Source organism: Artemia sp. Qi Xiang Cuo, chromosome 3, assembly GCF_049724085.1.
Source record: "Artemia sp. Qi Xiang Cuo chromosome 3, ASM4972408v1, whole genome shotgun sequence".
Classification (NCBI taxonomy): Eukaryota; Metazoa; Arthropoda; class Branchiopoda; order Anostraca; family Artemiidae; genus Artemia; species Artemia sp. Qi Xiang Cuo.
The window spans coordinates 61,035,789-61,058,802 of NC_142796.1; the positions used below are offsets into that span (position 1 = coordinate 61,035,789).

At 35.9% G+C, this 23,014-nt stretch overlaps 1 protein-coding gene across 6 annotated transcripts in view; it reads left to right on the forward strand.

The window, feature by feature from the left end:
- Sarm (sterile alpha and armadillo motif) overlaps positions 1-23,014 on the forward strand; it is a 287,951-nt gene that overhangs the window by 255,577 nt on the left and 9,360 nt on the right. For all 6 annotated transcript variants that reach the window (XM_089086326.1, XM_089086327.1, XM_089086329.1 and 3 more), the window contains 6 exons: positions 1,942-2,944; positions 10,952-11,118; positions 16,071-16,195; positions 19,010-19,162; positions 20,868-21,185; positions 22,576-22,737. In XM_089086326.1, the coding sequence (XP_088942452.1) occupies positions 1,942-2,944; positions 10,952-11,118; positions 16,071-16,195; positions 19,010-19,162; positions 20,868-21,185; positions 22,576-22,737 (1,928 nt within the window). The remainder of the gene's footprint in view (positions 1-1,941; positions 2,945-10,951; positions 11,119-16,070; positions 16,196-19,009; positions 19,163-20,867; positions 21,186-22,575; positions 22,738-23,014) is intronic.

The following is a 23,014-nucleotide window of genomic DNA, read 5'->3' on the forward strand; positions in this document are numbered from 1 at the left end:
ATCACTGCCAAATCTTCAAAAATGCCGTCACTTTCCGAGCCCGATTCAGTGTCAGTCGCGGAAGCCTTTTCCTGCTTATCGGACAAAGTATTTTCCTCTGATTCGTCGTCTGAGTCACTGTCGTGAAGTACAGAAAGACGAACATTCGGTACTTGGTGACCGAAAGCAGAAAGTACGTCGTCGGGTGTCAAGGCTTTCATTATTTGCTGGCTTTCAATACGAGCTCGCCCTAGCTCGAGCTTGATTTCATCGTCCCCGGGCAAAGAAAAATCGGAACTGACAGACACAACACCAATGGATCTAACTCGCTTGGCCTTGGGCAAGGACAACTGTTCATTAGAATATTGAGCTTTAAAATCCCTTATGCTTTCATATCGACGAAGTCGATGTAGAAGTTGGAGGAACGAAAAGTTTATTACAGTACTGTAAGTGCTGGTTTGAGACCGCATCTTCCTAAAAAAATCTTCACACGGTTGGCTATTCATGTCGGGGAGTTTGAAAGGACTTTCGAGCCCAAGCCGTTTGAATTGACGAATTAAAAGCAATAGGGAATGTATATTTTTATCTAGGCAATGGTAAAGGTTTGTGGTAATAAAATTCTCGTTCAAAGCATAATGTCCACTTTTTAGGACCCAGGATCTCCAATGTCGAACGCAGTAAACAACATGACCAAGTAAAGATAACCTCTCAAGAGGAGAAAGTTTGCCGTCGTAAAAAACGCGCTGTACGCTTTCCATAAGCCAAAGATAGAACTGTGTTCCTTCGCTTCCATGAACACGCTGTTTCAGGTGTGCCGGAGGCACGAAGGAAGGGACACCTGCGACGGTCAGTTATTAGCCCCTCGCATCTAACGACCAATATCAGTCTTATTGATATTGGCCATTATTCATACACAATAAAAACCCTCTCTTATATATAGCCAAGAAAAGTGGTTATTCATACTTTTAAAAAAGTGAATTGTTCCAAAGTGGTTTTTATTCATGCTTTCTATTCAACGCCTTGAATTGGGATGTCTGGGGATTATCAATTTCCTCTCAGACATACCAACCAGAATTCGTATGGCAACGGCTCTCGATCGGGCATGACAAAACTACTCTTTTCTGTCATGTCCTGTTACCACCTAACGACCAATATCAGTCTTATTGATATTGGCCATTATTCATACAAAATAAAAGCCCTCTCTTATATGTAGCCAAAAAAGTGGTTACTCATACTTGAAAAAAAGTAAATTATTCCAGAATGGCTTTTATTCATGTTTTCATTCAAATGCCATGAATGGGCAGCCATAATTCACGCTTATACATCGGGTGATTTCCACATAGCATCTTAGAAGTGATGTAAACATTGAGACTTTTAGAATAAAAAAATTGGTGTCGTACTAACATTTAAGCTGTCTTAATGCATTTAGCCTCATATTTCAGAATTAGTGACAAGTTTCGGCTTAGTTAGGTTTGTATTTGAGGACTGGTAAAGTGACTTTTAAATTCCCTTAGGACGAAGGAATGTTATACGGATGATAAAGGGCCAAAAATTGCTTCTTGGTCATCCTTCTGGGACCAATCCAAAAATAGGTGTTCCCCAAAGGTGATGAGAAGTCATTAAAAGGGGTTTAAAGGAACTTTGGGTAGAGGAATGTGAGCATCTGTGTTGACCTTAAGTGGCTTGATGCTGCAATGAGTTGCTAGTAATAGGAGCAGTATTAGCATAATGACTCGATCTTAGGTCGATTTAAGAAGAGATATTTATTTAATGGATTTGATTGTCTTATTTTTAAAGAACAATTTTTGTTGTTGTAATTAAGTTTAGTTTCTCATTATGTCATAAAATGTCGTTTTAGCCACCAAGTAAATGCGGTGCGTTCAAAATTAAAGAAGCATGCTTATTGTCAATAAAAATGATCTGTACCACTCTAACAACGTTTAAGTATTTATTCTTTTGCAGATGAACGGAACATTCTGTGAAGAATCACTTTCACTGCCATCTTTAGACGACCTTGAAAAACTGGATTCGAATTCGAACCCACACGAAATTGAAGACGCTATTCTTAAATATACCGGTGCCATGTCCTCTTGTGTTGACCAACTCAAATCGATCCAACAAGAACAAATGCCAAAAGTTCTCAATCACGTCCACGATATGATTCGAAAGGCATGGGCAGTTCCTATTTTCGGGCATGATCTAGTTGATAACCTATGTAACGTCCTTAGAATGAATGGAGGACTAGATATTCTATTAGATAACTGTTCATCAACTAAAGACGATTTAAAATTAAGCAGCGCTAAGCTTCTTGAGCAGTGTTTAACTCAAGAGAACCGCGGATATGTTGTTGAAAACGCGTTACAAAAAGTGGTGCAAGTAGCCTGTAATTACACAAAAGAAAGTCAAAATCCTGATCACAGCCGTGTTGGGACAGGGATATTAGAACATCTTTTTAAGCATAATGAAATGACTTGCACAGATGTAGTGAAATTAGGTGGTTTAGAAGCAGTGATACGTGAATGCCGGAAGACAGATGTTGAAACGCTGCGCCACTGTGCTGGTGCTCTTGCCAATCTTTCTCTCTACGGCGGTGCTGAAAATCAAGAACAAATGATAAAAAGAAAAGTTCCTTACTGGCTCTTTCCTCTCGCTTTCCATAATGATGATAATATAAAATACTATGCCTTTCTAGCTATTGCTGCCTTAGTGGCTAACAAAGAAATTGAAGGACAAGTGAGAAACTCTGAGGCATTAAACTTGGTAGAGCCTTTTGTAAACAGTCACGACCCAATATTATTTGCGACCACGTGTGCAACCCACAGACATGGTCAGAATAAAAATTGGTTGGAGAGGTTGGTGCCCATCTTAACTTCTGAAAAGGAAGAAGCAAGAAATTTAGCAGCTTTTCATTTTGCCATGGAAGCCGGAATTAAAGTAAAACGAGGCCAGAAGGAGATATTCAAAGGTAAATATATTAAAAATAATAATTTAATAGTATAGCTGCACTACAAAAAATTGAATATGTTTTATCATATAAATATAATGGATTTATTTTATACATTTTAATCAAAAATAAAGCAAGTCATAGGCTTGTCTCGTTGCAAATAGAAAGATATAGACAATAAAACCATAGATGCGGGAGTCCCATAGATCTTATAGTGAAAAAAAAAAACAATAAAAAAAACTTTGTAATAAACCAAAAAGGTAATAAACAAAAATTAGTCATTCTCCTATGAATTAGTATCACAGATATTACGTTCCATAGACATAACCCGTAATATTTATATATAAAATTAAATAAATCATATGACTTTATTGAAAATTGATGTTAAGTGCTGCTGATAATAATAATTTATTGTATACTAATTGGTCATTATAGATTTGAAGAGATAAAGACAGATGCTGTACCCTTGATTAAACTAGATACTCGTTCTTCCGTCGAAACTTCGCAACACGAGTCTAGACGCGTTACAAAAACAGGATTTGTTTGTTTCAAGGAAATAATTTCGGATTAAGAGTTGTTTTTTTTTAAGTGGTAACAGTCTAGGATTACGACCCTTTCGAAGGAAACATCTGAATAATATAAAAGTAGTGTCATTTGATACCTTTTTTATGCTCTTTCAAAATATCATGATTGCTTTTATGACCAATGCACCCCCCCTCCTCCGTCTTTTGGTCCCGGATAGGATAAAAAAATAAGCAATGAAATTCTTACTATATAATATACAGCATGTCTATTAATCAAATTATCATGTTTCCTTCCATTGTTATCCACTTTTTAAGATCATTTCAATAATATTAATTAAAAAAAAAACTATCCGAAAAAATCAGTTTCTTAAAGAAAAGTAAAGGCGATTTTAAACTTAAGATCGGTAGATAAAAATAACTTTTAAAATTCAAACTGAAAACAACCATAAATTACTATTTAAGAATAAATGAAACCCAAAACGAGCAGAAATTAAATATACAATCAAAGCAAAAACATACAACAAGTAATGATATAAATGAATAAATAGATCTTAAAGCGAGTAATGCTTGGATTGAATATGAAAATCAAGCTTAAGACCAAAAAAATATTTTCCTATTGAAGTACAAATGAAACTTAAAACGAACAAAAATTAAATAAACAATCAATGCAAACAAACACACAATAGATATTAATATAAATTATTAAATAAATCTTAAAACGAGTGAAACTTAAATTGAATATGCAAATTAAGCTTGAAACAAACAAAAATTACCACAAACAAGAGTTGGGGTATAACCTCCTTCTCTCACTGTAAAAGTCTAAAACCTACTGCGTCATTGGCGCTTTACTGAAAACCAATTTTGTGACAAATATTTTCTTTTGTACTTATCTCTGAAAATAAAAATTAAAATTATAGTAACATTTTGAACTGATGAGCTTTCAGCAATTAATACCATTATGCTTCAAATATTCAGTTTAATTTATTAGCTCTTTTTAAAGTTGTTAAAGACGAATATAGTTTCCCTACAAACAAGTGATTGGATACTGCCTCCTTTCCTAACTGTAAATAAAAACCAATAAACTGTAAAAATAAAAAGCGCTTAACTGAAAACGAATCATATTACAAATACTTTCTTTTCCAGTTCTTACAGCATTGAAAACAAAAATACACTTACTGCGAAATAAATTCTTGAACTGATGGATCTTTCAACAATTAATATCTTTATACATCAAATATTCAATTTGATGTTTTTATACTTTCCAGGAATGTTCAAGACGCATATAGTTTTCAGCGCCAATGACACAGTAGGCTTTAGACTTTTACAGTGAAAGAAGGAGATCATACCCAAACTCTCGTTTGTGGTGATTTTTGTTTGTTTCAAGCTGAATTTGCATATTCAGTTTAAGTTTCACTCGTCTTAAGATTTATTTATTAATTTACATTAATATCTATTGTATGTTTGTTAGCATTGATTGTTTATTTAATTTCTGTTCGTTTGAAGTTTCGTTTGTACTTCAATAGGAAAATATTTTTTTGGTTTTAAGCTTGATTTTCATATTCAATCTAAGCACTACTCGCTTGAAGATCTGTTTAGTCATTTATATCATTACTTGCTGTGTGTTTTTGCTATGATTGTTTATTTAATTTCTGTTTGTTTTGGGTTTCATTTATTCTTTAATAGTAATTTCTGGTCGTGTTGATTTTGAATTTTAAAATGTATTTTTATCTGCAGATCTTGATTTTAAAATGGGCTTTACTTTTCTCTGAAAAACTTATTTTTTTTAAAAGTTTTTTTTAATTAATTTTTGTTCGTTTTTGATTGCAAAAAATTTAATGTTTTTAAAACTTCCTTATTTCAAAATCAAACTTAAAAAAAAAATCAAATATTCATCAAAGTATCAAAACTGATATCAAAGTAACAATATCAAATTGAAAAAATGGGTTTGTGTCAACCTCGGAGTTTTCATTATCTGATGTTTGAACTATTTTTAACAAAATCGCTATCTCAAAATTTTTATCGGATGGGTTTGGGGAAAAAGGGGGTGGGGGTACTAGATTAAGCTTCGGTCTCTTTTGAATCTTTAAAAGTGAACTAGAACTTTCTATTTTCAGTCAAATGAGCCCCTCTGAAGTTTATACGAGTATCCCTTCTATAAAAACCATATAAATCCCCAGAGTGTAACTTACAACGCCTGTCCCTTGGCCCTGGGAGGTTGTGTCGACCCTGGAGTTTCAATTTCTGATGGTTGAACTATTTTTAACAAAATAGTCACCTGAAATTTTTATCGGATGGGTGTATCCATCCGAGCCGCCCAAAGGCGTGGAGGGTGGTAGGGGCTAGTTGCCCTCTGATCTTTATCACTCTGAAAAAATGAACTACAACTTTTAATTTCCATTCAAAAGAACCCTCTCTGAAGTTCATACGAGCATACCTTCCATAAGAACCATATATACCCCCAAAGCAATACTTACAACGCCTTCCCCGGCCCTAGGGGGATGGTTGACACAGACGTTTTTCTTATCTGACCTTTGAACTATTTTTAACGAAATGACCATACGTAAAGCAGTTTTGTTATATGATCTTTGAACTATTTTTAATAAAATGGCTATCTCAAATTTTTTATCAGATGTTTTTGGGGGAAACAGGCTTGGGGGGCCAGTTGCCCTCTGATCACTTTTGACTCTAAAAAAGGGATGGAGTTCAATATTCAATCAAATGAGCCCTCTGAAGTTTATACAAGCATCCTTTTTATAAGAACAAAATATGCCCCAGGGCATAACTTACAACGCCTGCCCCTGGGCCCTGGGGGGTTGTGACGACACCTGAATTTTTGTTATCTGACTTTTGAGAATTTTTAACTTAATGGCTATCTTAAAATTTTTATTGGATGCATTTAGGGAAAAGAGGCATGGGGGGCTAGTTGCCCTCCAATATCTTTTGACTCGAAAAAACTTAACTAGAGCTTTCAATTTACAATCAAGTGAGCCATCTCTGAATTTTTTACGAGCGTTCCTTCAATAAAAACCATATATTCCCCAAGGGCATAACTTACAACACCTGCCCTCGGGCCCTGGGGGGCTGTGTGGACCCCTAAGTTTTCGTTATTTGGTCTTCGAACTATTTAAAAAAATGTTACCTCAAAGTTTTTATCGGATAGGTTTGAGGAAAAAAGGGCGTGGAGGGGGGGGGGGCTAGGTGCCCTCCAATCTCATTTGACTGTTAAAAATTGAAATATAAATTACAATATTCAATCACACGATATTTCAATAAAGTCGATAACAAGTATTCCATTTATAACGCTCATATTTTCCCCCTAAAAATTGCTTACAACGCTTATTTCCGTACCCTGGGCGCTGTTTCGGTAGCAGATTGGTTGTATATGATCCAGTAACTATTTTTTGCAAAATAGCTTTCTTAAAATTTTTATCGGATGTAATTCGGACAATGGGGTTTAGGGGGGGGGGAAGCTGGTTACCTACTAAGATCTTTTGACGCTTAAAAAGTGAACTAGAACTTTCAATTCCAACCAAATGAGCCCTCTATAAAGTTTATACGACAAGGTTATCTATACAAAACTTTAGATGCCCCCAGGGCATAACTTAAAACACTTGCCCTGAGGGCTGTGGTGGAGTTGTCATCCTCAAAGACCTAATTTCCAGAACTTAAAACTACGTTTAATAAAACAGCTGTCTCAAAATTTTGAGTGGATGTGTTTGGGGAAAAGGTGGGCGTGAGAAGGGGGTTAGTTGCCCTTAAATCACTTTCGACTATTAAAAAGGGACTAGCCCTTTCAATTTCCAATTGAATGAGCCTTTTTTGAAGTTTCTACGACACCGCCTTCTATAAAAACCTTATATACCCCCAGGGTATAACTTAAAACCCTTGCCTTGAGGGTTGTGGGGGAGTGTCCTCCTCAGAAATATATTTTCTATCTGAAAATCAGCTACGCTGAACAAAATAGTTATCTCAAAATTTTGATTGGATGTGTTTTGGGGAAGGATGGTCGTATGGGGGGGGGGGGGCTAGTTACCCTCCAATCACTTTCGACTATTAAAAAGGCATTAGCTCCTTCAATGTTCAATCGAATGAGCCATTTATTAAGTTTGCTCAGCAATACCTTAAGTAGAAAAAATATAAACCCCCAGGGTCGGGCTTAAAACCCATGCCCAGGGGTTGCTGGGGGAGTGCCTTCCTGAGAAATTCAATTTCACTCTGAAAATCAAATATGTTGAACAAATTAGCTATCTCAAAATTTTGATTGGATGGGTGTGGGGGAATGATGGGCGTGGGGGGGGGCTAGTTGCCCTCCAATCACTTTCGACTATTAAGAAGGGCACTAGCCCTTTGAATTTCTAATCGAATGAGCCTTTTTTGAAGTTTCTATGACAACGCCTTTTATAAAAACCTTATATGCCCCCAGGGCATAACTTAAAACTCGTGCCCCGAGGGTTGTGGGGGAGTGTCCATCTCAAAAACATATTTAATATCTTAGACTCATTAACTTAGAGCTAAATGGCTAGCACACAATGGGGATTGTTGTTGTGGGGGGATATGGGTGGCGTGGGGGGGGGCTATTTCCCCTCCAAACACCTTTGCATATTGAGAAGGGCACTAGCCCTTTGAATTACCAATCGAATGAACCTTTTTTGAAGTTTATAAGACAACGCCTTCTATAAAAACCTTTTATGCCCCCAGGGCATAACTTAAAACTCTTGCTGTGAGGGTTGTGGGGGTGTGTCCTCCTCAAAAATATATTTTCTATTTGGAAATCAACTACGCTGAACAAAATGGCTACCTCAAAATTCTGATTGGATGTGTTTGGGGGAATGCTGGGCGTGGGGGGGGGGCTAGGTGCCCTCCAATAACTTGCGACTACTAAAAAGGGCACTATCCCAATGAATTTCTAATCGAATGAGCCTTTTCTGAAGTTTCTACTACAAAGCCTTCTATAAAAGCCTTATGTGCCCCAAGGGCATAACTTACAACCCTTGCCCTGAAGGCTGTGGGGGATTGTCCTCCTCAAAAACATATTTTCTATCTGGAAATCAACTACGCTGAACAAAATGGCTATCTCAAAATTTTGATTGGATGTGTTTGGAGGAATGATGGGCGTGGGGGCGCTAGTTGCCCTCCAATCAATTTTGACTACTAAAAAAGGCACTATCCCTTTGAATTTCCAATCGAATGAGCCTTTTTGAAGTTTCTACGATAACGCCTTCTATAAAAACCTTATATGCCCCCAGGGCATAATTTAAAAGCCTTGCACTGAGGGTTGTGGGGGAGTGTCCTCCTCAAAAACGTATCTTCTATCCGGAAATCAACTACGCTGAACAAAATGGCTATCTCAAATTTTTGATTGGATGTGTTTGGAAAATGATGGGCGTGGGGGGGGGGCTAGTTGCCCTCCAATCACTTTCGACTATTAAGAAGGGCACTAGCCCTTTGAATTTCCAATCGAATTATCCTTTTTTGAAGTTTCTATGACGTTACCTTCAATTAAAACCTTATATGCCCCCAGGGCATAACTTAAAACCCTTGCCCTGAGGGTTGTGGGGGAGTATCCTCCTCAAAAACATTTTTTCTATCTGGAAATCAACTACGCTGAACAAAATGACTATCTCAATTTTAATTGGATATGTTTGGGGGAATGACGGGCAGGGGGGGGGGGGCCTAGTTACCCTCCAATCATTTTCGACTATTAAAAAGGGCACTAGAACTCTCGATTTCCAATCGAATGAGCCCCTCTTGAAATTCCTAAGACGACCCCTTCCATATGAAGTGCCTCTGGGGAAAAAAATAATAATAATAAAACATTGGAACCGTATGGCCTTTACTATAGGCAACGCTACAGCGTTGCCTCTGATTTTGGTAAACATTGTACTACAAGATAGATTCCAGACTGCGGAAAACCCCAAAGCCCGTTTTATCAAAGGACCTATGACTAGCTTGAATACTCGGGAAATATATTACTTGGCCTCTATAAGGAACCATCAAGAGGGTGGGGGCTGCATTTTCAGGCTGCCGACTATCATAAGCAGCGCAATAGCGCTGCCTAAGTAAAGAACGATGTTGACACAATGTATTATTTTTTTTTCGGTTCTTGGTCTTAGACCAGGGCACTTCGTATCGAAGGAGTTGTTGTAGAAACTTCGAAAAGGGCTCATTTGATTGGAAATGGGACTGGTTTGTGCCCTTTTTAATAGTCGAAAGCTTTGGAAGGCAACTAACACCCTTCCACACCCACCATTTCCCCAAACACATCCAATCAAAATTCTGAGATGGCAATTTTGTTCAGCGTAGTTGATTTCCAGTTAGAAATTAGGTTTTTAAGGAGGAGACTCCCCCAAAGCCCTCAGGGCAAGGGTTGTAAGTTAGGCACTGGGGGCATATAAGGTTCTTATAGAAAGTGTTGTCTTATAAACTTAAGGGCTCATTTAATTGGAAATTCAAAAGTATAGGGTTCCTTTTAAAAATCGAAATTCCTTTCAGGGAAACTAACCCCCCTCTCATACCCTCTATTATTCCAGAAAAATCCAGTCAAAATTTTGAGACGACCATTCGTTTCAACGTAGGTGAAAGTTCCAGAAATTCGGTGTGTGAGGATGACAACCCCCCGACAGCCCTCAGGGCAAGGGTTGTAAGTTATGCCCTGGAGGCATATGAGGTTTTTTTTTTATAGAAAGCGTTGTCGTAGAAACTTCAAAAAGGGATCATTTGATTGGAAATTGACATGGCTAGTGCCCTTTTTAATAGTCGAAACTCGAAAGTGATTGGAAGGCAACTAACACCCCTTCCACGCCCACCATTTATCCAAACACATCCAATCAAAATTTTGAGATAGCCATTTTGTTCAAAGTAGTTGAAAGGTCCGGATATTATATCTTTGAGGATGACACTCCCCCCACAGCCCTTAGGGTAAGGGTTATAAGTTGTGCACTGAGGATATTTGAGGTTCTTATCGAATGTCTTGTTATATGAACTCAAAAAGGGGCTCATTTGATCCGGAATTCAAAAGGCTAGTACCCTTTTTAATAGTCAAAAGCCAGTTGAGGGAAATTAATCCTTCTTTCAAGCTCATCTTTTCTCCAAACACATCCAATCAAATTTTTTAGATAGCCGTTTTGTTCAACGTATTTAAAAGTTTTAGACATTAGGTATTTGAGGATGATAACCCCCTCAGAGCCCTCGGGGCAAGGGTTGTAAGTTATGCCCTGGGGGCATATAAGGTTTTTATAGATCGATAAATCGTTTTGTTTCTCCATTAACGTACAGGAAAGGTGTAGATTTGTGTGTCCTGTTTTTTACCTGCCTTTCTAAGGTGAAACATCTTATGTATATGAAACGTTTTTCGCTTTTGTGGTTGGGCACCATTCAAAATTGTGACGTTAAGCTGCATGGGTTCAAAATACTTTTAAGCACTGGGTCTTTGTTTCGGCCCCTTCTAATGAATCCCAGAAATACTTGGTCAAATCAGTATTTGTTATTTTTTTTTTTTTTGCAGAAATTGGTGCAGTAGAGCCACTGAAACGCATTGCTAGCTCACCGAGTCCAATTGCTTCAAAATATGCTGCACAAGCGTTGAGAATCATAGGTGAAGAAGTGCCTCACAAGTTAACCCCTCAAGTTCCTCTATGGTCTGTTGAAGATGTTCGGCAATGGGTAAAACAGGTAATAATACTTTTATTATGCTCTTTTCATGACAGATTAGATTTATCCCCAAATTATCTGACAGTAAAACCAGAGCCGTTAGGTCAGCAGATGTAGTGCCTCCTTTGGACTCTTGAGTCCGAGCCTGATCTCTAAAATCTAAGAAGAGCTAACTCCAACCTAAAATTTTCTGTGTAGAACCCGGACTCCAGCTTTATAATAATACTTTATAGCACTCGATATGCCTAAATTTCTAACTCGTCACTACCAAGTAATAAAAAGGACAGATTTTGGGCTGTCAACTCTGAAGTGTGTGATTCAAAAAAGTTTAAAAAACAATTTGAGTTTATTTTTCTTGCCAACTCCACTCTTAGGGGCTCTATACTATATTCCTGACTCTAACATGTTTCTTCTCAAACTTTGTATCACACATCGTGTACGTCTTAAAAGCTTGTCAAAAGTGCGCTAGGAATTTTGACAAATAATATAAATTTATTTGTCTTTATAACTTTTGTAATACTAGCTTTTCGATCTCTGGCAGCGAATATATTTTCCGCAATGATTTGAAGAGTATCATAACAGGAAGAGACATACTTGAGATGTAAAAAAAAGAAGATAAATAAATAAAGTCTTATGTGGAAAATTACGTGGGTATTTGTACTTACGGGTGTCGAATATTATTGGGTATCAGAAAATAGGACCTTTTTATGCTACTAAATATTACCTCGGGGTGTAGTAAATTGTGACTGCAAAAAAATTTAGTTCAGTCTGAAGTGCGTTGGTATTCAAAAGTTTGGGATTTGAAACTTACCTTGTATACCTTATGCCTTAGGAACAAATCAAACAGTTCGTGGTAACGAACTGTAAGTAAGGAGCGACCCGGCTCAATAGTAACCGAAACTCTAAAAAATGGAGCTTTGATACCAATAGATACATCAAAAGAATCAGATTTTAATACGGTTTTCAAATATATAAGTTTCATCAAGTTTAGTCTTACCCATCAAAAGTTACGCGCCTGAGAAAATTTGCCTGATTTTAGAAAAAAAGGGGAAAGACCCCCTAAAAAATATAGAACTTTAATGAAAATTACACCCTCATATTCAGCGTATCAGAGAACCCTACTGTAGAAGTTTCAAGCTCCTATCAGCAAAAATATAAAATTTTGTATTTTTTGCCAGAAGAAAGATTACGGATGCGTGTTTATTTTTTTTTTTTTCTTCTTTTTTTCCCCCAGGGGTGATCGAATCGACCCAGTGGTCCTAGAATATCGTGGGAGGGCTCATTCGAACAGAAATTAAAAGTTCTAGTTCCCTTTTTAAGTTACCAAAAAAAATGGAGGGCAACTAGGCCCCCTTCCACGCTCATTTTTTCCCCAAAGTCACCTGATACAAATTTTGAGATAGCCATTTTGTTCAGTATGGTCGAAAATATAACAAATATGTCTTTTAGGATGACTTAATCCCCCAAAGTCTCCGGGGGGATGGCTGAAAGTTATGAACTTTACCCAATGTTTACATATAGTATTGGTTATTGGGAAGTATACAACGTTTTCAAGGGGGATTTTTTTCTGGTAGTTTGGGGGGAGGGGTTTGGGGGTTTTGTGGGAGGATCTTTCCATGGAGGAAGTTTTCATGGGGGAAGGGACATTGCTAATTATTAAAAAAAAAACGATCAGAAATTAAATAAAAAAATAAACTAAGTTTTTCAACTGAAAGTAAGGAGCAACATCAAAAACTCAAAGCGAACAGAAATCATTAAGCAAATGATTAGGATCGCCCCCAAGTCAATGCCTCGTTCTTTAAGTCAAAGCTTTTTTTATGCTTTAATAAAAACAATATATTATAATTAACGGGAAGTGCTAGAATGGGATAATTCTAAAAGAAATATGACAAAGTTTGAACTATTGCGTAAAGAGTGAGGTATTGAAAAGGGGGCGAACTTCTTAATAGACCTTATAAAAATATACGAAAACTGAAGTTCGTTACGTATGTTAATTCGTAAGTAACGTATATTTATTACTAATGAAATCGTTCGTAAATAAAATTAAACAACTTTCGAGAAAGCCATTTAACCAAATAAAAGTAAAATTAATATACAGTTTTTTTTTTAATTATTCATGTACGGTGAGCAATAATCAAAACCTGCATTAATTCCAAAACACTCAGAAATTAAATTAAAAAAACAAGTTTTTTTTTACCTGAAAGTAAGGAGCGAAATTAAGACTTAAAACGATAAGAAATTGTTTCGTATATGAAAGAGGCTGTCCCCTTCTGAACGCCTCGCTCTTTACGCTAAAGTTAGATTCTTTCTCACAACTCTATTTTTTAAAACAATAAAACACTTTAGCGTAAATAGCGAGGCGTTGAGAAGGGGACAGCCCCTTTCATATACGGAATAATTTCTGTTCGTTTTAAGTTTTAATATTGCTCCTTACTTTCAGTTAAAAAAACTTGCTTTTTTTTAAATTCCATACTTGTAGAAACGACTACGGAAGTAAATATATGTTTAAGCAGAGATGATTTCGTTCTTGGAAATGTAACAAGCGTCTTAGGATGTTGACAATATTATGAGGCGCAAAGCTTAATTTCTCTCTGACTTTTTTTAAAAGTTGAACTCTCTGAATTTAAGTCTTAGGGGTTAATCCAAGAATACAGTAAGATCAACATTAAAGCTGAAATCATCTGAGGAAGAAATGAACAACATGGAAATTTGAACATCAAAATGAATTATTGACTGCCTTCGGGGTGTCAATGAATTGCCAAAAGAAAATATCTAGACGAAATTATAAGCACCATTAACGAGCAAGAAACCTCATTTTAATGTTTTGTCCTTCACTTTTAGTTGACGAATTTATGAAGCTAATCGTCCCATTTGTAATTTTGTATTTAGAAATTGAAAACAACGGCAATTGATCAGCTCGCTGATTTGAGAAAGATAAATTTTGTTCAACAAAAAACTTGGAGGATTTGTTTTTAGTTTCTGTTTAATTTTGTACCCTGCAATCAGCTTGTGAGCTATAAAAATTCTTCTGTGCATTACACCTAGGAGGTTTTGTCAATCTGGATTTCACGAAACATTGACAGAAGTGCATTTCCGATGCGGAAGGAAAAAGAATTTTCCCAAGAGACGTATATTTTATGCCTTTAATATAGCATTAATAGGCCAAATTTGCAATTGTTTTAATAGGTAGTATATTGGTAGGCTTCTGGAAAGACTACTTTATAGCTAGATAAGCTTTAGGATATCATCAAAATACGATAATCATTAAACAATCACTGTTTAATCACATGAAATGCTGTCATACGTAATTACAGTAAATTCCTCTAAGGCAAGGTCGTATCCAGGGGGGATATCGGGTTTGACCCCCCCCCCCTCCGAGTATTTCGCCCGACTAAAAAACATGCAGATAAACAAATTTTTTTATACGTTTTCTGAAGTTTTTTGTTATCAAGAAAAGAAATCCTGGATATAAGCCTTCTCTCTAAGGTTTTAGTTCCGAATGCTTGAGTCTGGTTCCTTCACCAGTTGGACTCTGCAGCCGACTGCGAATCTGCACAGACTTCAAAACTGCGATCTTTGAATCCACCCAGAGCTCTGGTGAGGACTCAGAACTTAACAGTAGCGTTTTATCATTTACTATACGTTACATATTAGGGCCGTTTTTTCACTCATCAGAATGCTAAGATCTTACATATTTTGTCAGAAAACGCTTAAAAGTGAAATATTTGAACAAAGATCTTACATCTTTGGTCGTTTTTGTGCAAACGTCTTTCATCATTCTGCTCTGATCAGCGGTCTGAGAACAATGACGAGTAGATCATCAAAGTTCTCTCATCATTGTTCTATGTGGCAGAACTGTGGCGGTACTCACACTTTTTGCTAACATCAGTGAGCTGTAAGATCTTAGAACAAAGATGATTTAAAAAACGATAATCTTTGCAGAAAGATGTAAGATCTTAGATGTAAGATCTTAGTGCTAAAAAACGGGCCTATTGTGTCAAAATTTCTAGGAAACGAAAAAGGTAAAGAAAGGCAAAATGGAAAACATTTTCAGGCTTCACAGTAAAAAAGGCAAATACAAAGCTAATGAATTATTCATAACCATGATGTGGAAAATTCATTTCAGCATATAAAATAAAGGCTGTTTTACGCTTATACTGACCCAACCCCGCCTTAATTTTACATTTTAAAAAGTCATCGTATAATAGCGGGAAAGATTTTTAACTCATTTCTTTTTTTTATTTAATTTGAAAAATGCACTAATCAAAAAAATATTACAAGAAGGTTTAAAAAAAATAATTATTGGAGTTGAACTCCAAAGTCATTTTTAAATAATTAGAACAAGAAGTCAAACTTTAGCGTAAAGAGCGAGGTAATGAGGAGGGGGCAACCACTCTCATATACGTAATAATTTCTGTTCGTTTTAAGTTTTAATGTTGCTCCTTACTTTAAATTGAGAAAAAAACTTGTTTTTCTTTTATTTAAATAGGCAATAGGCAAGGAAGGACTTTAAAGGTTCGACTGGATGTCAGGTTTTCTGAATATAGTCTCGTAGTTCATCAGGCGGTAATGTTAGTTATATAAAGGAGACTTTGGGGCTTATAAGGAGGAATAAAGATGTATAAAGACCTTTTTACCGAGAAAACGAGTTTAATGTTGCTGTAATCCTGACATGAATTACTTTTCTGGAACACAATAGTTACAAATGACGAACGAAAAACACAATAACAAAAATATAGACCCCCCCCCCCCTAAAATACGCATTCGAAATTACATTTAATTTTTAATTTTCCGTCCGTAACGGCTATACCAAGGGGGTTCCCTGGTTCCAAACACCCCTCCCTATTAAACACTGCTGGTGAAGAGTCCCATGCTGAATCAGCAGCAACAAAGTGTTCTCAGTTAGCTCGGTGTAGCTTAGCAAAGGCTTTCAATTCTCTATTTAACACGCTGTATTTTTTGTCTTTTTTTAGGTTGGCTTTTCAGAGTACTGTGAGCACTTTGAAAAATGTCAGGTAGATGGCGACCTCTTGCTTCAACTCACCGAAGATGTTCTGAGGGACGACATCGGAATAAAGAAGACGATTCTAAGGAAGAAGTAAGTTAATAGCCAGGGTAACGCATGCTTTTCAAATGCCTTTGATTTTGGGCAGGGATGTAGCTGGAATTCCTTTTAACTAGGAATCCCCTTTAAATTTCAATAAAATGGGATTTATTCAAAGGTAAATCCCATCTCATGTTGAGACGGGGATCAATTATTAAACTGGATTTATACAAATGTTGTTTTTTCATTTTTTTTTATTCTTTATATTTTAGGTTTGGTCTGATGTCACTGCTTCCAGGCAGAGTTCATTTCTTTAGATTCCAGAGACATCTGCGTTTACCGCGTGGGTATTTTTTATTTTTTTTTTGCAAAAAATAAAAAAATAACTGTTTATGCTGTCTATTGAAATATAAGCTGGGATATTACTTAGTAAGGCTATAGTTCTTTTAGTTTATTAATTAAAAACAAACTAAAATATCATCTTCTCAAAAGCCAAATTGGTTTAATTATATGAATTTTTCTTGGATAGCAACTGATTCACTTTTAAGCTTAGACGCTCACAGTGAATAAGAATAAATAAATAATAAAAGCAGTTGTTGCAATAATAAAAAAAAACAACTTAAAAATGATTTCTAAAAGCATGCTCATCATTGAGTATTGATTTTATAACTGTTTTACTTAATTATGCTTAAATTCACGCCCTTTAAGAAAAAACATCAACAAACATACGCACAAAACTCCTGATCCTCGTTTTTTTCTGCTCTTCTCACCTTCTTATTCATTGTTTTATTACTTGGTTTCACTTTTGATGTCATGTAAAAATAAATGTTCTTTTGTTGTTATCCTTCAAACTATCAAGGACAATAAAAATGAATTCTGGGTGTTTGAATTGGTTAAGTAGAAGCTTAGACAACCATATTTAACGTAAAAAGTTAGAAAAGACTGGCGTTGGGCCCCCGGCCCCCATTATGTATCAGATAAATGTTCTTTCCGTCTCTTAATAATTTATCATCTCCCTTCACTCCTTTCTTTTTTAGCTGGGAATGTTTTACGTCCATTTTACGAATACCGTAGTTAACTAAGGTTCAAAGAGTTCACACCTGGACTACGACTCGTCCGCTAGGCCAGTCAGTTTTTCAAGTTTCCTTGATGAATGGAGAAATCGGTCAATTCTCTTCGAGAAACATATGGATGTTTCTTTGGTTAAGAGAATGTGTGTCTGTTCACCATGGGTAAGGTTGCCACCTAGAGGTTTCCCCTAGCAAGTTGTAAAAAGTGGAGGTTTTATTAGTTAGAGTATGATCTTGTGATTTGAAGAGAATAGTAAGTTTTTTCTACAATTTATTGCGTCCATACGCTTTTATTAGCCTAGGCCGAGGTTGTGAGAGTTATAGCCGTAATTTGGCTTTGGGAAAGTTGACGGGTATATCCTTATGAGTAAAGGTACCACAAACCACGACCTTGTAGATTAAACTAGTTTTCGAGTATGGATAGACATTTTGAAAAAATTTCTAATTTTGAAAAATGTTTCAGGCATGAATCGGCCTAAGATGGGCTCAGGCGGTAAAAAGGGTTTTTGAATGTTCTTGCTACTTTACAAGAAATGGTTGTCCTTTTTTGATGTTACAAAAAAATGGATGATTGAATTTTTTTTAGCTTTGAATGCGCAGTGTTTGTTACAATAAGATCTCATTTGATGACACAAGAAAATGAATGGCCTTAATTTTTATATTTTTCTCTTTTTTCACAAAATATTAACATGTGTTTCGACTTAGTCAATGTTGATATTATGGTAAAATGAATTACGTTTTTTGGATTTTATTTTATTTTATTTTTTTTTTTGCATGGTCTCTTTCTTTTGAAACGTTTCCTTTACTTATGTCACCTTCAAGAAATGCCTCCCATATCTTTTCCATATATGTCGAACAAAAAAGTGTCGGTAAATACAAAAAAAAAAACACAAAAGACTCCCAACCTTAATCAGAGAACACACGTCGATTAAACGTGTAGTTTTTTTGGCGAGTTCAAAGCCTTGTTTCAGGTTTTATGAAGTGTTTGCCAATGTTTTCTAAAGCGTTTATCTGACCGCTAAAAAAAGGACCGCTGATTCCCTCTAAAAAGCTACCTCCTTGACGCGAAGTGTGTTCTAGACTTTAAAGTAACACATTCAACGCAAAGCAAAAAATCAATGAATTGCACTGTGTGGATTTGGAATAAAACCTGCTGTATAAACCTGTTTTATTTTGCTTTTAATGTTCAGAAATATGGAATTTGATGCCACCGATTAATTTTTACAAAACTTTTTGTAATGGTCTGTCTAAAGTGTCTGTGTTTTATTTCATTTTTGAATCCCCCCCCCCCGTCTTTTTTCTTGAAATGCGGTCCTCCAGCGTGATAAGTTTGTATGTACATGTCTGGTGCATTGTGAACTATGCTAATATTGACATAATTTTGCCCGATACATACTTTCTTCTTGACACAATGCCTCCCGTTCTCCTACGAACGGAGGAAAACTCTTTACGTATCAATGGCAGGCAGTTTCGAGAAACGAATTAAGTGGACAACCCTGGCAAGTTTTGCAAAAAATATGCTTTTTAAGATACGAGGGAGCAGGCACATTAAAATAAACGCAGACTCGTCTGGTTTGAGGACGTCTGCATACGACCCGAAGAATATCTTGTAAAAAGCAAAATTAGTATTTGTGTTCCTGTTGATTGAGCCTATATCTTGCTACAAGTACAAGGAAGTACTTCCCCACGAAAGGAATTGTAGCCCTTGATGATTTCAATGGTGTTTTAAAAGTTTTACTTTTCACTAAGGTTTGTAGAATATTTTAATTATGTGTGTCTTTTAATTTTACTTTTTTAGGTTTCTGCGTGAACTAGATGCTATGAAGATCAAGGCGGACTACAGTAGCTGTGATAAAACAAAATTAAACGATTTCCTTCAAGTTGTAGATCTAACCTTCTCAAAATATACATATAATCTCCTACTAGCTGGTGTTAGTAAATCAAATCTCAGGTATCTTTATTAATTACCTTCTTCTAATCTAATTCTATCTATCAATTATTACAAAATTTTTTAAGTATAGATATATTCGATCAACCAGAATCTCCAGAGAGTATTCGCCATCTGGAGAAGGAGAGCATCGAGGGTTACCTTATGCTCCTTATTTACCCAGATGTAATCTCCCATGAATAGCAACAGACGCTTATACAATTATGTTTTTGGGGAAGTAACTAGCCCTCTCATTCCGAAGCATTGTTTTTAAGAAGTTAGGCGTAAAGAGTCGGGAGATAATGGGCAGTATAGCCCCCTTGTATTTTGAACGGCTTGAATTATGTCCAAGTTTCAGGAGAGAGGTTCTGGTTCATGATATCGTTATTGAGTGTTAAACGTTGAGGAGTAGTAATCTAGCTTAGAATTTTAGTTACTGCTTATCTGAAGCACACTTATAATCATTGCTCTCTTATTTTAAAAGGGAATATCTTTTTGTTCGTAAGGTACCTTATTTTGTTTAGAACTTTGCCTATCGTTGACGCTTTTCTTTCCAGGGGGTGGGGGATGTATCGATCAGAATTTCAAAAATGTTCAGATACTGCCACAAAAAACATTGTTTATAAAAAAAAATCTCAAAATAATTCTTTAGGTAAATGGCTAATTTATTCTACTATGTTAATGCTAGTTGTGAAACGACTAGACTATGTAAAAAGAAGGTATTAGAAAAAGAGCACTGAAGAAACACGTGTTATACTGAATACCTTAGCTCCCTTTTCTCTGTCCTTTCTGATTAGTTTTGTAATTGCGGCCTGGAATTAAATTGAAGAAAATCAGAAATTGTTATTTTTAATTTCTATGACTGTTAATCATCACGTGTTATATCCATTGATACCTCTGTTATTGCAATAGATGACCCTAGGCCTATCTCATATCTGTGCCTCAAAATGTAATACAATGCACAAGGATTTTCGTTCGAGCAGGGGGGGGGGGTTAAATAAAAACGCATCAAAAAGTTTTTTATTTGCATTTTTTTTTACGTTTTTACGATTTGGACAAATATTTTTTTTTGACGGGGGAGGGGGGGTTCAAACCCCTCCCCCCCCTCGGATATGGCCTTGACAATACAGCACAGGAAAGAACAGGAAAACAAATCCAAAATAAGTGCACACTATGACAAACCGCATTCCAGGTTGCAAACTCTAGTAACTTTGTTTTAACTACAGTACTTACTCGAAGTTGGCGTCCACTGAGAACGGCTGTGAAGTAACTACGGGCTTATTCGGTCTATAAGGGTATAAAGTTCATGAGTTTCAATTGCGTCCATTGCTCTTTCATGATAATTTGCACTAATTGTACTTTCAGTATGTTTGAAACTGATAGCAATAGCAATGATGATAATGATGCTCAGTTGCTTCACTAAAGATGCTCGTTAACTATATTTAGTAAAAGTTACTAAAAAGTTAGTTTCGAAGTAACTTTTCTGTCGTTCCAGCTACTACGGCAACGTCAGGTGGAATAAAAAAGTTCCTTCACAACTTTTGGCTACTTTTTGTTAAACCTGGGATGCAGCTTATCTGTAAACGTCTACTGTGATTCTACATTTCCCAATGAGGTGGTTATGTTTAAGTTATATGCAGATAAACAGAATGTTTGTACTTAAAAAAGATGTATTCTTAATAAGTTGATAAACTTTGAATAAATAGATTATAATTGAAATATTTCTCAGGGCGCTAAGTGAAGATCAACTAAGGGAGTGTGGCATCATCAGTAGCATACATAGACAGAAAATGCTGGAGTTTCTTCGCGAGGATGAAGGCGATAATTTCATCATTGAAGAAAAACCGCTCGATGTGTTTATCAGCTACAGACGTTCAAATGGATCTCAACTAGCCAGTTTGCTAAAAGTTCACCTTCAACTGCGGGGTTTAACTGTATTTATAGATGTAGATAGATTGGAGGCTGGAAAATTTGATAATAACCTCTTGGAAAGCATCAAGAAAGCAAAAACGTTTATTCTAGTCCTAACACCTGGATCCTTAGATAGGTAAGGTTTTTCAGGGGTTTTAATCCATGCAAAAAAATAGGTTTCAGTCTCATGGGAGTAGCATCAGACTGACATCTTCCTTTCTTTCCTCTTCACTATCTCTTCTTCTCTAGATCTAAACCTTTATTATTGTATATAATTTTTTATATAATTTAAATTACTTTATATAACTATTTTATTATATTTTTTTTTATAATAAATGAAGATTGTACCAAGTGATTAAAGCTTAAAACGGGCAAAATAAAAACGTATTAAATTGGGACAATTGTCAACCTTCATTAAGCGTAATTTAATTTGTCTTTTTATTAAAATTTCCCAGATCACAATCGAGACTCCGTAATCCTGTTGCTCAAAATTACGCTAAGAATGTCAAACTTATTTTAAGAACAAATAAAAACACTCCCACTCCTTAAGTGCTGATTCTAATACCAGGATACTAACTCTTTTCTCCTCTTAACGCTTTCTTCATCCCTTAAAAGACCACCTATATAGTGAATGATTTTTTGTGATTGAGTAACTTCTTCTATCAATTGTATACATCGATCTCTAATTTCCCTTTATTTGCACTAAGTCTGAATATAGATGCTGCGTGGTGATAGCTCCCTCCTTATTGCAGAAAATTTTTTTCCTTGTATCATAAGAGATTTCATTCATATGCTTACCAGCACAAAAGGCAGAAAAATGGGAGGCATCTTCGGCGTTGTCAGAGAATTTTCCAAGAGGGGGGGGGGGGGCAATTGTTACCAGGAACTTGGTTTTTGATGTCTAAATTGAAATATTGGATTCACGAACTAAAAGCAAGGAGGGACACGTGCTAATGGCACGAAATTGGAGCTGCTTCTTCCAATTCTTTACTCAGTATTTTTTCGGGTTGGGAGAGGGCAATGATAGAAAAACGCATTTTTTAAACAAGTTGGCTAAAAATCAACGAAGCTGGTTAAAACAGGTAGCTTATTACCAAACTTTTTTTTCCAACTAAAATTGGTCAGGATTGTGAAGGATTAAATAGCTGATCTGTTTTTGTTGTGTTGGACCTTGCTTTGAAGATCTGATCCTCTGTGGTTCCCTGTTTTCACTAATAATCAATGCAGTTAACTTAAAAACATTCAGAAACAAGTTATTATAATTATCTTCAGCCCCGAGTTTTAAAGTTCTAAATCCACGTTCAGTACAGCTTATTGCAATTTATTTTTATTAGTTTGTCCACGCAAAAGGACTCTGATTGAAAAAGATCACATGACATCACTTTTAACCAATCAGAGACCGTCCCAACTGACAAACCAAAGCGACGATTCTGCCCTCAAAGAGAAGTACCGAGATCATGTAAAATACCATTACTTGGTGTCTTATTGCATTCCAGTTGCTTTGAGCTAAGTTGATCCTTTTTTAGGTGTATTGAGGATTTTGAGAGGAAGGATTGGGTGCACAGAGAAATCGTTGAAGCTTTAAAATCAGACTGTAACATTATACCAGTGCTTGATAGCTTTGTAATGCCCGAGCCAGAAAAACTGCCAGAAGATATGAGATCTATAGTCAAATTTAACGGTGTTAAGTAAGTTCGATTTTTATTTTTACCTCTAGGATGCGTACCATGGTATTTTAGGTTATCCTTTGAAGATTTAAAAAACACTAAAATTCTCATGTTATTCCTGTAAAAAAAAGAAAAAATAATAAAATAAAGATGAGAAAAAAAAGCAGAAAAACTTAATTAGGAAATTTTTTTTAAGGTTTACGTTCCCTAATTACTTTTTAATAATAATAATAATAATAATAATTTATTTGGGCCCTCTATACATACAAAAATACACTTAGAGTAGTATGGAGAAAGA